This window comes from Sorex araneus, chromosome 1 (genome assembly GCF_027595985.1).
Source record: "Sorex araneus isolate mSorAra2 chromosome 1, mSorAra2.pri, whole genome shotgun sequence".
NCBI lineage: Eukaryota > Metazoa > Chordata > Mammalia > Eulipotyphla > Soricidae > Sorex > Sorex araneus.
The window spans coordinates 229,029,764-229,045,994 of record NC_073302.1 but is presented as its reverse complement, the minus strand read 5'-3'; the positions used below and the strand labels follow the sequence as shown (position 1 = coordinate 229,045,994).

The following is a 16,231-nucleotide window of genomic DNA, read 5'->3' as shown; positions in this document are numbered from 1 at the left end:
GTATCGCTCCAGCTCCTAACTGTAGCACTGCCGTCCATTATTAATCGATTTGCTCGAACGGGCACCAGTAACATCTCTATTGTGAGACTTGTTGTTACTGTTTTGGGCATACTGAATATGCCATGGGTAGCTTGCCAGGCTCTGCCGTGAAAGCGGGATACTCTCGGTAGCTTGCCAGGCTTTCCGAGAGGGGCAGAGGAATCAAACCCAGGTCGGCTGTGTGCAAGGCAAACACCCTACTGCTGTGCTCCAGACCCCTAACTACAATATTTTATTTTGTTTTATTTTATTTTATTTTATTTTATTTTTTCATGAGGGTTACACCCAGCAATGCTCAGGGGTTCCTCCTGGCTCTGCACTCAGAATTACTCCTGGCGGTGCTAGGGGATCATATGGGATGTTGGGGATTGAACCCAAGTTGGCCACATGCAAGGTAAAGCCCTTACCACTGTACTCTGGCCCCAAACTAACTACAATATTTTAAGAAGTTCAGTGAAAAATAAAAAGCAGTTCCAAAAAGGTTAGTCAACACCCTTAAAACAAATAGAAAGGTATAAAATCATAATTAGCTCAGGAGACAAGGTAAAATAGCCTTACTATGCTTCATTTATCATATTTAACTTGTAGATTCACCCTTTAACTGCAGATTAGAATCCAAGACCGCCCTCACACACACACCCTACTCACACCCTTCACATATCCCTACTCACACACATACCCCACACACTCTCTACTGTGCATCTCTACCATGCCAGGGACACATGGGAGCAAACATGGGAATATACTATATACTTTTTGATATTTAGCAAGAAGACTTTAAACCTATAATTGAAATAAGCAGCTATTTAATTACCTGTGACTAATCTTTATGTTTTTAGAACATAAAACTTTATGTTTTTAGAACATAAAACAGCACTACTTCAGAGCAACAGATCTCAAAGTACGACCCAGAATTCCTAAAGGTTTTGAAAAACTTACGTACAAATGCAAAATTGTTTTCATAATAATACTAAAAAAGGGGCTGGAGCAATGGCACAGCAGGTAGAGCGCTTGCTTTGCACATGACTGCCCCAGGTTTGATCACTGGGACCCCATATCGGTGTGCTCAGGGATCATTACTTCCAAAAGTAATCCCTAAGCACAAAGCCAGGAGTAAGACCTGAACACGACTGAATGTGGCCCCCAAAACAAAAACAAACAAAATAATAAGAATAACAATAAGAACAAGAATAAGAATAATAAAAACCTGTATTTTCCTTTTATTCCATTGCCACACAAGTATAGTGGCATTTCCCCAAGGTACAGAACATGTAATACTGCAACCAACTGAAAGCATAAAAAGGTAGGAGGGCCGCCGAGATGTGATCCCGGGGGCCGCACATGTGTGCGGCCTCTCCGAAGCTGCACGAGCGTGAATCCAGACCCAGCTAAACTACTTTCGGCATAGGGAGCTCCTCGCAGAATGTCTCCAGCCTGAGAACTAAGCCGAGGCCCCATGCCCGCCCAGGAGGGGAAAGGTTTTTCTTTCTCTCTCTCACCTCTTCCTTTCCGGGGATGAAGGGCGTGGTGACCACCATATTATGATGACCACAGATGGGATTTACTACAAAAACTGCAGCAAAAGGACGTGAGGGTGCTCTTGGGAAGGTGGGTGGCACCGGCCCCTCCTGCCTCCGAGATGTGATCCCGGGGACTGCACCTGTGTGCGGCCTCTCCACAGCTGCACGAGCGTGAATCCAGACCCAGCTAAACTACTTTCGGCATGGGCAGCTCCTCGCAGAATGTCTCCAGCCTGAGAACTAAGCCGCGGCCCCATGCCGCCCAGGAGGGGAAAGGTATTTCTCTCTCTCGCCTCTTCCTTTCCGGAGATGAAGGGGTAGTGACTGCATATTATGAGGACCACAGATGGGGTTTACAAGCTTTAAATGATCCAATATCTGGAAGAAATCTCCCTGGACTTAGTTGTTAAAGTACAACTTTTACAGAAATCCAAAACCTCATTTCTCTTCACAACAGGTCTGACTCCAGTTGGGTACTCCTAACAAAAATAGTGAGGTCTGTGTTGAAATATTGAATATAACCAAAGTAAACAGAAAGTAAAGTGAAACTTATCAGTTACAAGGGGGTGGGGGGCGGGATGGGAGGTGTACTGTGTGGGTTTTTTTTTTTTTTTGGTGGTGGGATATGGGCACTGGTGAAGGGATGGTTGTTTCAGCATTGTATGACTGAGATTTAAGCCTGAAAGCATTGTAATTTTCCACATGGTGATTCAAAAAAATAATATTCTTATTAAAAAAAAGAAAAAAAATCAGATGAGACTATAAAACTTGTCAAAAGAATAAACTGGAAAAAGTCTTTTGTGTGTGTGAAAAGGTAAAAAAAAATAAAAAAGGTAGGAGACTGGCTAACTCTCACTCAACCTGAAAGCCATGGAGATCTGCAAAATCTAAAGCAATGCCTGCAAGTGTTCTCATTAAACATTAAAATTTTTGGTTGCAAAAATATATCAATGTGTTGTCAAAATATCATTTACATTAACATATGGTGATGCAGATTGCTATTTTTAAAGCATCTCTAGTCATTTTTAAATGAATAAAAAAATTTGAAGCCCCCAGTCTGAACTTTGAACATAGTATATAAATACATACTATAGCACTGCACTGTCATAGCACTGTCGTCCCATTGTTCATTGATTTGCTCAAGCAGGCACCAGTAACGTCTCCATTGTGAGACGTTTTTGGCATATCGAATATGCCATGGGTAGCTTGCCAGGCTCTGCCATGCAGATGGGATACTCTCAGTAGCTTGCCGGGATCTCTGAGAGGGATGGAGGAATCGAACCCAGGTCAGCCGCGTGCAAGGCAAAAAACGTACCCGCTTTGCTATCACTCCAGCCCATAAATACATACAGCCAACACTAACCAAAGATCTTCAGGGTTGGCTGTTTTTAAGAGTGTACAGGAGGTCTGTTTCACAGCTCCACTGGGTTACCAAGCTCTGCACAAGGAGTTATTACTTTAAAAATCAATAAGGCCATTTTGAGCTGCTCCACAGATTAAGAAAGAGGAGAGAAGAAATCTGCCCATTCTACTGAGCAAACAACAGAGGCATGTGCTCCTTGCAGTCACACAGCTCTGTGCCCAAAGGTGAACCCACAACTTACAGTGAAGAAAAGCTCCATCACTCTGCTGTCCAGAAGCGTCTCCCGCCAGGACTCTGTTGGCTTCAGCAGCACATTTTGTGAAGACTCAAACATAGCGATATAATGCCTGCCCAGTGAGCTGTGTCAAGGTCAACAACAATCGCATCATACTTTGTTTACAGAGTAAGTATATCCTAGAGATAAAAGAAGCCATCAGGAAAGTACAGAATGAAAACAGTTTAACCCTCTTGACGAACACCACATATTGCATGCATGAAGCTATGGAAGAAAAGTTATGAGGGAGGGGAGATGTCACAGGAATGTAAGTTAACAGTTTTAATATAATTCCGTACCCTGCTAAAAAGTTTTAGAAACTCTGAAAATCATAGAACTGAACAGTGGCATCAGGAAAAAACAATACTTATGCAAAATAGATATCAAAGATCAATTTCTGCATGTTTGTCCCAATAATTCTCCCAGAATCTCCTAACATATACATACACAAAATATGATGCTCAAAGAGCAGCATCTTCTTCTAAAGAAATCTTTTCAGAGAAAAAAACTTTTTAGGGGAACAAGAGCAAGTATGAAAACCTTCCACATATCAGAACATCCAAATGCCGGCAGCACACAAGAATCAGCCCAGAATCCAGGGAGAGGGCTCAAGTGTCAGGGGGCAAGTCTAGCCTGTGCAAGGTCCTGAGTTTCATCTCTGACGTCAGTGTGTTCAGACTGAACACTTTCCGGGGTTCCCAAGTACCACAACAAAACAGACAATGGTAGCAGAAGACACGAAACATGCTCACTTGAAATTCTCACAGATCAGGTAGCAACTGTTGTGATTTACAGTAACATCTTAAAAATACAGTCTGTCACATATAAAAAGTCATAATATACTTGTGTTTATAATTAACTCAATGACACTAACTGAGATGCAAAGAAATGAGTAAGCTATTAAGACATAAAGACAACAACTAATAAACGCAAAGATACAACAACCAAACATTCTCACTTGAGGAGAAATTTTTGTTAAGAAATAACAGTATACAGGGGATGCTCGGGAGATCTTGACACGGGGACATTACCGGGCACCATTCTCTGCCCAGATGTGACCCGAGCGGTCACACGTGTGCAGCCCTCCGTTGCTGAATGCCCATGATCCCAGAGGCCATCTATCTACTTTTGGCACCAGCAGCTTCTTGCAGAAATGCCTCCAGACTGTGAACTAAGCTACGGCCCCATGCCGCCCCAGGAGGGGAAAGGTTTTACTCTCTCAGCTTTTCCTTTGGGGGAGGGGGGCGCGGCGTCGCGACCGACATCTTGTAAGGTCCACTAAAGAGAGGTATGAACTTGCAGTGATGGGATGCGCAGATCTCGGGTGGGGAGGGGTCATTACCGGGTGCTGGTTTCCGCCTAGATGTGACCCAAGGGGCCGCCCATGTGTGGCCCCTCCGCTGCTGAACACCCATGATCCCGGAGGCCACTAAACAGTGATACGAGCTTGCACTGATGCAATTTCTAGCAGAAATTTCTCTGAACTTAGTTATTAAAATACTAAAATACAGATATCGCGGCCGCGCAACCTCATTTGCTCTTTATTCTCAGCAATGGAAAACAAATTATCAAATGTTGCCTTTTCAGCAGGTCTGATATTTTGGGGGAAAATTCCAAATAATGATAGTGAGTTTTCTGTTGAAATATTGAATGTAATCAAAGTAAAGAGAAAGTAAAGTGAAAATCATCAGCCACACATTGGAGGGGTGGAAATGGGAGGTATACTGGGGTCCTTGGTGGTGGAATATGTGCACTGATGAAGGGATAGGTGTTTGATCAATGTATGACTGAGACTTAAACCTAAAAGCATTATAACTTTTCACATGGTGATTCAATAAAAAATAAAAAACTTTAAATAAAAAAGAAATAATGGGGCTGGAGCGATAGCACAGCGGGTAGGGCGTTTGCCTTGCACGTGGCCGACCCGGGTTCGAATCCCAGCATCCCATATGGTCCCCTGAGCACGGCCAGGGGAAATACCTGAGTGAAGAGCCAGGAGTAACCCCTGTGCATCGCCAGGTGTGACCCAAAAAGCAAAAAAATAAATAAATAAATAAAAATAACAGTATACAAATTATATCACACAAAATTAGAGAATAGCCATTAAGAACTTCACTAATGAATTTCAAATCAATAAACCTTTCAACGGCCAGTACTTTAAAAAGACATTTAAAAATTCAAATAGACATTTAGCTCATGGCAATTTACTTTCAACAAGTTATTTCTACAAATTATCACTGAATCAGGGGCTGGAGTGATAGTACAGTGGGTAGGGTGCTTGTCTTGCATGCTGCCAACCCAAGTTCAATCCCCTCCACACCATATGGTCTCCTAGGCCTGCCAGGAGTGATCCCTGAGCACAGAGACAGGAGTAAGCCCTGAATACCACCAGGAGTGCCAACAAAACAAACAAAAATTATCATTACATTTTGAGTATTCAAATAGGACATCATTAAAGTAATAATGTGGTTAAAGTGATAACGGTTTAATCTCATAGGATGGCTCCCTGAAAATGGCTAATATCTAAATATGTAAACATCAAGCATGTTTGTCTTCTAGTACCACCAGGCACTATTACTCAAAAACGCTGCCCCTATTTTGCACTGTGTGACCTGCTCCAGTGCCCGCTGTCCACTGGGAGGGCCAGGCAATGCTTCGGGGCCACAGGCTGCTCTGGCACGGGCACTGTGAAGGGTCCCGGAGCATGAACCTACCATCAACCCAAATCCACGCAGCAGATGAGAAATTTCAAGAACAGCTTTCAAACCTTTAACTTTCAAACTACTTATAAGCTCAAACCTCAGAAGTTATTCTGGGGGCTAAGCGCTCGGGGGTCTTTCCTGGCAGGTTCTTAAAGGTCCCTGTAGTGCAGGAATAGAATCTGTAACTTCTCTGTGAAAGCATGCACTCCAGCCCACTGAGATATTTCTCTGGCTCTGAAGCCCAAATTATTAACTGAGAAAGTTGAATACTTGGATAGTGCTTGGGAAATTTTTTAGTTGTTGTTATTTCTGTTTTGCGGTGCCACACCCAGCACTGCTTAGGGCTTACTCCTAGCTCTGAGCTCAGGAATCACTCTTGGCGGTGCTTGGGGGACCATATGTGGTGCTGGGGATCAAACCTGGTTAGGTCAGCTTCATGCAAGGCTGCATACCCTACCCATTGTACCATTGCTCTATCCCTGGAAATGCTTTTTTAAAGATTATAATTTAACTCCCCCTAGAAATATCCAGTTATTCCTGTTAAAAAAAAAAAAAACGTGAAAAGGCATTATAAGTTGTTTCAGAAGTCACTCTGAAAAGTTACTCCAAAAATGTTCAGTGACTGATGAATAAAAATGAACTTCAAACTGGATTCATTTAAATTCCACTTTGCTCTTCCTTCTTCTGCCCCCTCGTGGGGGTGCAGAGAAAGGAATAAAATCCACAGAAAGGAACTCAAAATACCAAGACCAAATTTCAAGGAGGAAAAAAAAAAAACAACAGCGCAGGAATAGTTAGGGTCATAGCATCTGAGGGCCTGGAGATGCAGGAAATAGGCAGGGTGTCTGCTCACACGTAGCTGATCAGGTTCGATCCCCCACAGCCCAAAAAATACCAGAACTATCAGCACATAAATAATATCTAAAAGTGATTTTATTTTCTCACTGAACACCTATTTTGGTATAAAACTGTTAGTACTGTGCTCTTCAATCAATATAACATCTTTTTACATGACTGAAAGTGAATACAAGTATCTTTTAAAGGCCAAATATTTGTGGATGAAATTATCTGCTGTCTGGAATATGCTTCAAGTGCACAGCATGGATAAAACGAAAAATTATACCTGCTGAGGCTAGGAATTTTATTGTATATCTGAAATTTTCCACCATAAAATTCAGAATATAAAAAAAGAACAGATGGGGCTGGAGCGACAGTACAGCAGATAGGGTATTTTCCCTGGCATACAGCAGACCCAGGTTTGATCCCTGACATCCCATTTGGTCCCCAAGCACTGCCAGAGGTGATTCCTGAGTGCAGAGCCACGACTAACCCCTAAAAATTGCCAGGCGTGACCCCCCAAAAAAGGAATAGGCTTCAGCATATGAAATAAAGCACCTGAATAAGTCAGAAAATTTGTTTATCAATGTTTTTCATTGTTTTTTAGTTTCATTTTCCTTAACTTTTTTTTAATTGAATCATCATGAGAATAGTTTCAAAGCTTTCAGGTTTAAGTCTCAGTTGTACAATAATCAAACACCCATCCCTTCACCAGTGCACATGTTCCATCACCAAGAACCCCAGTACACCTCCGATCCCACCCCCAACCCTGCCTGTGTGGCAGATGATTTTCACTTTACTCTCTCTTTACTTTGATTACATTCAATTTTTGACAGAAAACCCACTATTATAATTTGGAATCTCCCAACAATCAGACCTGTCAAAAAAGCATCATTTGATAATTTGTTTTCCATTGTTGAGAATGAAGAGTTTATGAGGTCGTGTGGCCACAAAAGCGGCCGCGTGGTTTTGGAATTCTGCTATTTTAGTAATTAAGTCCAGTTGTATTTCTGCCCACAGCCACTGTGTTCCGAGATTGGTTTGTGTGCCTCTGGGATCACAGCTGTTCAGGAGCAGAGGAGCTGTTCGTGGTTGGATGCTCAGGGTCTCATTTGGGTGGTGAACAGGGTCACTTCCAGCCCGCCACCCCCCCGCCATCTCAAGATTTCCCCTGTGCCCCATCACTGCAAGCTCCTACTTCTCTGTCCAATTGGCTCTGAAAGGTGGTGGTTGCCATGCTGCTGCAAAGGGGAAAAGGCCAAGGGACAAAAACCCTTCCCCTCCGTCATTTCCCTTTATTTTTGATGTTCTATTTTATTCTGAAACCTGCAATCTCCTGAGTAATGAAAAATATTTTCCCCCCAATAATGAAATATTTTAAAAATAATCTGAGTAAGTCATTAGTTACAGACCTTCAATATTCCAACACTAATCCCACCACCATTGCACCTTCCCATCACCATATTTCCAATTTTCCAAACCACCCCTTGAGTCAGCCACCATAATAGGCACCCAATAATTTACTTTATATTGCTTGTTATAATTTGCTAAAAGGATGATCAAAAAAATGTTTCCTTAGAAGAGAGGATTATTGTCTCTCACCATGGAGCGCTTAAGTCCTTGCATAAGAGATTACTAAACTGTTGTTACAGGTTAAGCCTTTTGGTTTATATTTTGTTAACTGAGATTGGTTGCCTTCTACACTACATCCCATCCAATCTGGTGTGCTGCTCCTGGTTGATCAGTGCTGCAGAGTGTGAGATGTCTCATGGCCAAAATTGTGCTCTAGGGTGTCCAAAAGTTTTAAGGGGGTGAAACAGCTGGAGTTAAATTCTAAACTAAGTGGCAGCTTTGGGGTATGAGGCATGTCTGCTGGCTTCCGCAAGTACAGGGAGATGGGGAGAGGTGCCCATCCCCAGCCCTGTGAAAGCTGGAGATTTCAGTCGCAAAACCCAGATTCCTAAATGTTTCAATAAATTAATTTCTGGATGAGGTTCATCTGAGGAGTGGAGTCTGGCTGGGAGCATGGCAGCTATTGTGGAGTGTCGGAAAACAGTTACTAAGTACCTCATTGAGTGAAGCTATATAAGAAAAATTATGGCAACCAAGTTACATTTTTATAAGAGTTTGTCATCTGACATCAAAAGAGTTAATAATTACATGGACAGGGTGCTCGCCTTCCACAGGCCCAGCCCAGTTCCATTCCCAGCATGCCAGGTGGCCACCAGGAGTGATTCCTGAGAGCCAGTACTGATACCTGGGCATCGTGGGATATAAGCCCGAAACTGAAAACGTTAATAATTTTTTGACACCCAATCTTTGAAACAAAATACATATATAATATTCACTAAACAATTTCAACTGGGAAAATAACAATATATTCATTTGTTCAAATGCTAACAAAAGGTATTAAATTATCCTTAAACTTGGTAGGTAAGCAAAGACAGATTCAATCATAATAAAATGTTAGTCTTAAAGCAGAACATTTGCCAAATCTCTGACAAATAAAGCCAAGCCAGCAACTTGCTATCTCAAAGGTCAGAAGTCTCCAGTACAGAGAACCCCGCAAGACAGTAACTATATGAGACGGCTAAAGTCAACAAGCCCCCAGAATCCCCTGGAGTTCACATGCAGGCAAGAGCACTGGCAGGTAAAGGAAAGGGGGTAAATCTGTGGGACATCTCAGCACTGTGAGGGGCTCACGCCAAGTGTGGAGAGTTCCTAAAGAGCACAGGGCCCATCCGTGCTCTGCGGTGAGAGGGGGTGATGGAGACCAAGGGTCACCACAAAAGCAGGCGAATCCAAAACTAGGCTACTTGATATTTTTCCTCCTCTTTACGTCTAAACAAGACTACTTGAGCATGCGTGCTCAAGCCCAGTTCAATCCCACTTTCTATGCCCAGTGGATCCCCCAAGCTCCAACGGTGTGGCCCTGAGGACCCTCCACTGCACCTCAGGTCTCCAGCAGCTTCCTAAATACTTGTGGCTGACAATTTATAATAAAAGAAAATGGAAAGGAGGTGGGCACAGAAATAGTACAGAGTGTAAGGTGTCTTCCCTGCATGCATCCAGCCTGCTTTCTAGCCCCGACTCCCCTGAGACACCTCCGAGCTCCACAAGGAGTGATTCCTGAGCACAGACCAAGATCAGCCCAGAGGGACAGAGGTGGGGTTAGGGTGGAAGGGAGACAGACAGACAGAAAGGCAGGCAGAGAAAGAGAGAGGGGGATGGAGGGAGAGTCTCGGAGGTCTTTTTTTAATATATGGAAAAAAATTCATTGTAACTCCTCACCTAAATTCCAAGTAGCCCCCAAATCTTCTCAGAGTCCTGACTTTCCCTTCCTGACCTTGATGTTTTAATCACACTGCCCCCTAGTGCCAAAACTGTCTAGAAGAGCTGACAGGAGCAAACATTCAAGATAGAAATTCCAACCTGCCTGAGGCCACCCTGACCTTACCATGCACCAAGTGATCCAGGTCTCTGCTGCCTGGCAGGCAATACTGGCGGCAAGACACGCACCTGGCCAAGGTGACCCTGTCACAACTAATGGGCAACCCAGAGCTGGCGCAGCAGGAAGATGCCCAGTAGAAGCTCCTGCTGAAATAAAGGTCATTAAAACCAAGGAGGCCATCAGCCAGACGCTTCAGGACCTCAGGTGTGATGCAGAATCTGCCCCATTATGGCACCTGACCCCGTTCTGACCACAAGCCAGTGGGGGTTAAGCCCCAGGACACTGGATCTTCCCCAAGCTGCAACACTTAATAAAACACTTTCCTCAGAAAAAAAAAGAAATTCTGACATGCTGCCCACAGCTGAATCCAACAAGAGAGCTGCTGGGTTCAGTATCTGAAAACACTTTCGAAAAATATCTATCAGAAAATACTATCCCTATGATTATTTCAAAGTTCCTCTGGTTTCCAACTCCAAACTGAAAACTCCCCTCTCTCTGAAGTCCCTGTGGAGACAGGGCAGCGGGCACACGGGCTACTCTGTTCCATACCCGGCAACCCATATGGTCCCTGAGCCCTGCCAGAAATGATGCCTGAATACAAACTGAAATAAGCCCTGAGCACTGCAGGGTGGGTGGCCCCCTGCCCTACCCCCCAGAAAAGTTCATTTTGTAAAGCACTTTACAAGAAGTTACACTTGTAACTTCTTGAAGTTGTCTTGAAGTATTGGCACACAACACCATACAGTTACCTTCACCTCCACAATTAGGACAGTACTTAGACTATCACTCTTACTTTTTGTTTTTTTTTTCCATTTATTGTCATAATAAAAATGCTCAGGGGCTAGAGTGATAACACAGCGGGTAGGGTGTTTGCCTTGCACGTGGCCAAACCAGGTTCAATTCCTAGCATCCCATATGGTACCCCAGCACTGCCAGGAGTAATTCCTAAGTGCAAGCCAGGAGTAACCCCTGTGCATCGCTAGGCATGATCCAAAAAGCAATAATTAATTAATTAATAATGCTTGCCCACACTAGCTGTATCTTAAGATGCAACTATACAACATGGTCAAAAATAATGTCTCTACTAAATAAAGCCAGGTTGTCAACTTACCGACACACAATGATCCTTAAAAGCATTTAAATAAAACAACAAAAAGAACAGCTGACAAGAATAATGGATCCTGACAAAAAATTGGTATTTTAGTTAAAAACTGTACTGTGCTGGAGCCAGATAGATAAGGCAGGGGTAAAGGTACATGGCAGGCCTTGGTCCCCAACACTACATATGGCCCCGGGGCCCACCAAGAATGATTCCTGAGCACAGCCCGGTGTGACCCGGCCCTCTCAGCTTCAATTAAAGTTGACTATAAAATGCTGAAGTTACTGCTTCTGAGAACAGAGTCACACACATCTGGTTCGTATCTTTTACATTCACAATAATATAAACAAGAAGGGCAATTTAATTTTTAATTTCATATTAGCAATTAATGTTTCAAAACTATGAAAGTCGCTTTCCCAGAAAATTCTAAATGTAAATTACAGCAATACTTCAACATGCCATAATATCCAAACACTCCACTGCCTCATTTTTCTCCAAATCCATTACCACTAAAAGAGAAGCCCAACAATAAAGTTGTTATTAATTTTACACTTTAAGGATTACAGAAAATAATCAGCTCACAACAGATGCTACCTTAAAAAGCTATTACATAACTCAATTCAAATCAGATTTTGCATCAAGAATTTTCTGAAAAAAAAAAAAAGGAGAAAGAAAGAAAGAAAAAAAAAAAGAATTTTCTACAACTGCCCAGGTATTCCTTAGGACAGCAAGCTGGAGCAGCATCTCACCCTTGGGCCTTGCACTAAACACTGCCTGGCCGAGACTCACAGTGGGGGGGCACCCCCAGACATCCTGAGCATTTCATGGGAGCCCCCCTCACCAGAGGAAAAACTATTTCTTGAGCCTCAAAGATGAGTGGTAAGCATTTATGCTAAACATAAATTCCTGAACATCATGATAAAAACTCTCAACAAAATGGGATTCAAAAGAACTTTCCTCGGGGCTGGAGCGATAGCACAGCGGGTAGGGCATGTGCCTTGCACGCGGCCGACCCGGGTTCGATTCCCAGCATCCCATATGGTCCCCTGAGCACCGCCAGGAGTAATTCCTGAGTGCAAAGCCAGGAGTAACCCCTGTGCATCGCTGGGTGTGACTCAAAAAGCCAAAAAAAAAAAGAACTTTCCTCATATAGTCAAAGCCATCTACCATAAGCGCACAGCAAGCATTATCCTCAATGGGGAAAAACTAAGACCCTTCCCTCTAAGATCAGGGGCAAGACAAGGATGCCCACTCTCACCACTCCTATTCAATATAGTACTGGAAGTACTTGCAATAGCAGTTAGGCAAGAAAAAGACATTAAGGGCATCCAGATAGGAATGGAAGAAATCAAGCTCTCACTATTTGCAGATGGTATGATACTATACTTAGAGATCCCTAAGTCTCTACCAAGAAGCTCCTAGAAACAGTCGATTTGTATCCTAGAAACAGTAGAGTACAAGTTTCAAAAGCAATACCCAGAAGACCATGGCTTTCCTATATGCAAATAATGAACGAGAGGAAAGTGCTGTTAAAAAACAATCCCATTCACAACTGTGCCACAGACAATCAAGTACCTAAAAATTGGAATCACCTTACTAAGGACATAAAGGACCTACACAAAGAAAACTACAAAACACTACTACAAGAAATAAAAGAGGACATGAGGAAATGGAAACACATTCCCTACTCACGGATTGGGAGAATTAACATTGTCAAAATGGAAATACTCCTCAAAGCATTATACAGATCCAATATGATCCCTATAAGGATACCCATGACTCTTCTCCCTCCCTTCCTCCCTCCCTCCCTCCCTCCTTCCCTCCCTCCCTCCCTTCCCACCCTCCCTCCTTCCTTCATTCCTTCCTTCCTTAAATTTTACTGAATCACCATGAGATAGTTACAAGCTTTCATGTTTGGGTTACAATCACACAATGATCAAACACTCATCCCTCCACCAGTGCACATTCCCTACCACCAATATCCCCGGTATACCCCCCTTTCCTACCCTCCCCCTGCCGCCATGGCAGACAATATTCCCCATACTCTCTCTCTCTACTTTTGGACATTATGGCTTGCAACACAGACACTGAGAGGTCATCATGTTTGGTCCATTATCTAATTTCGGCTCACATCTCCCATCCCAACTGATTCCTCCAGCCATCATTTTCTTAGTAATCCCTTCTCTATTCCATCTGCATTCTCCCCTCCGCTCATGAAGCAGGCTTCCAGGTATGGGGTAATCCTCCTGGCCCTTTTATCTACTGTCCTAGGGTGACCCATGACATTTTTCAAAGAAATAGACAAAAACACTCCTGAAATTCATTTGGAACAATAAACCCTCATGAAGAGCTAAAGCAATTCTTGGGGAAAAGAAGATGGGGGACATCACCTTCCCAAATCACACTCTACTACAAAGTGGTAGTAATTAAAACAGCATGGTATTCAGAACAATGGAACAGAGTTGAATATCCCCGCAGAGATTCTAAAATATACGATCACCTAATCTTTGATAAGGGAGCAAGAAATATGAAGAGCAGCAAGGAAAGCCTCTTTGACAAGTGGTGCTGTCAAAACTGGACAGCCACATGTGAAAAGTGAATTCTGACCTCTATCTAATGCCATGCACAAAAGTCAGATCAAAATGGCTTCAAGACCTCAACAGCAGGCCTGAATCCATAAAGTACATGGAAGAAAACATAGGCAAAATCCTCCATGACATTGAAGCTCAAGCCATCTTTAAAGATTAAACACCACTGACCAAGCAAGTGGAAGACTAACAAATTGGGACTACTTTAAACTAAGAAACTTCTGCACCTCAAAAGAAACAGTAACCAAGATACAAAGACAGCCTACAGAATGAAAAAGTTATTCACCCAGTAACCTGCTGATAAGGATTTAATATCAAAGATATACAAGGCACTGGTTGTACTCTACAAGAAGAAAACATCCAACCCCATCAGAAAATGAGGTGATAGGGGCTGGAGCGATAGCACAGTGGGTAGGGCGTTCACATTGACGCAGCCCACCCGGGTAGGGCGTTCACATTGACGCAGCCCACCCGGGTTCCCATCATATGGGATGCTGGGAATACCCTTGAGCACCGCCAGGGGTAATTCCTGAGTGCAGAGCCAGGAGTGACCCCTGTGCATCGCCAGGTGTGACCCAAAAAGCAAAAAAAAAGAAAATGGGGTGATAAAATGAACAGAAACTTTCTCAAAGAGGAAATTCAAATGACCAAAAGGCACATGAAAAAAATGCTCATCATCACTCATCATCAGGGAAATACGGATAAAAACAATGAGATATCATCTCATACCACAGAGACTGACTGACACACATCCAAAAGAACAAGAACAACCAGAGCTGGCACAGATGCAGGGAGAAAGAGACCCTCCATCATTGCTGGTGGGAATGCTGACTTGCCCAGCCTTTTTGGAAAACAATGTGAAATTCCTCAAAAAAAAAAAAAAAAAAAAAAAACTAGAAACTGAGCTCCCATTTGACTCAGCAAAACCACTTCTTGAATATACCCTGAGGGTCCAAAATCACAGAGCAGAAACATCATCTGCACTTCTATGTTCACTGCAGCACTATTCACAATAGCTAGAACCTGGAAACAACCTGAGTGCCTGAGAACAGATGACTGGATAAAGAAACTATGGTACATCTCCACAATGGAATACTAAACAGCTGTCAGAAAAAATGAGGTCATGAAATCTGTCTATAAATGGATAGATAGAGTATATCATGCGGAGTGAAATGAATTAAAAGGAGAGGGTCAGATATAGAATGACTGCATTAATTTGTGAAGTATAAAAAAAAAAACCAAAATCAGAATGAAACTAATATCCAAAGCCAGGGAAAAAGAGGTCAGAAGGACTGGTCAGTGGTTGGTCAGAGGTGTGGGCGACAGAGGGAAGTTTAGACAGAGGAGGGTCCATTATGATAATACTAGTTGGAAATGATCACTCTGGGCAAGAACAGAGTACTGAAAGTAGGTAAAAAAGGATGTACATGATAAATTTTCAGCATCTGTATTACAAACCATAATGCCTAAAATGAGAGAGACAAGAGGGGTATGCCATAGAGGCAGGCTAGGGTGGGGGGTTGTTTGAAGGGATGGGAGGGAAACTGGGAACACTGGTGCTGGGAAATTACACTGGTAGAGGGATGGGTGTTGGAACACTGTATGACTGAAACAGTTATGAACAATTTTGTAATGCTCTCATGGCGATTTAATAAATTTTTTAAATTAAAAATAATATCACACATGATCTTATTTGTTTCTGAGTAGTATTCTAATAAAAATCTTATTTAAAAAATTAAATAAAATAAAATTCTGAACATCAACTATCAACTTGTTTTAGGCATAACATAACGTACCAAGAGACATTTATTTTGTTTGGGGGGTCATACCTGGTGCTACTCAGGGCTTATTCCTGGCTTTGTGCTCAGGGGTCACTTTAGTGGGGTTTGGGAGACCATCTGGGGTACCAGAAATCAAACCTGGGTCAGCTGCGTGCAAGTCAAGTACCTTACCTGCTGTACTATCAAGTAGACAACATAATGAGTTTTAAAAAGGTGTTTCAAGAAGTCAGGGAAATAGTGTAGCTGATAGGGTGAATGTCACCGACCACTTCCAGGGTGGACCCAGAAGACCCCAAGTATTACTGGGCCCAGTGGACATGCAGGCTCAAGGCCCTGGCGTCCTGCAATCTGACTGGGGCTGAGCAGTGAACAAAGGGTACTCATAATGGAGATCGCTTAGAAGGTGGCTTTGGTGGGCAGCTCCGTATCTTCACTGACAAAGGTCACATGATCGACTATCAGTAGAACAATGACTTCCATCAATGCGCTCGCGCGCACACACACACGAGATAGTGCTCAAGATGGCTAACTCACCAGGGTATGAAGTACAGCTCTATTGAAGACAAAAGCAACATAT

At 42.9% G+C, this 16,231-nt stretch overlaps 1 protein-coding gene and 1 non-coding gene across 4 annotated transcripts in view; both read right to left on the bottom strand.

Moving 5' to 3' along the window:
* XPO4 (exportin 4) overlaps positions 1 to 16,231 on the bottom strand; it is a 119,544-nt gene that overhangs the window by 42,652 nt on the left and 60,661 nt on the right. For all 3 annotated transcript variants that reach the window (XM_004604502.2, XM_055134569.1, XM_055134577.1), the window contains one exon: positions 3,164 to 3,276. In XM_004604502.2, the coding sequence (XP_004604559.1) occupies positions 3,164 to 3,276 (113 nt within the window). The remainder of the gene's footprint in view (positions 1 to 3,163; positions 3,277 to 16,231) is intronic.
* Positions 5,798 to 5,929, bottom strand: LOC129400946 (small nucleolar RNA SNORA42/SNORA80 family). The gene has a single exon (XR_008627992.1). It is a non-coding gene; the product is annotated as a small nucleolar RNA SNORA42/SNORA80 family (small nucleolar RNA).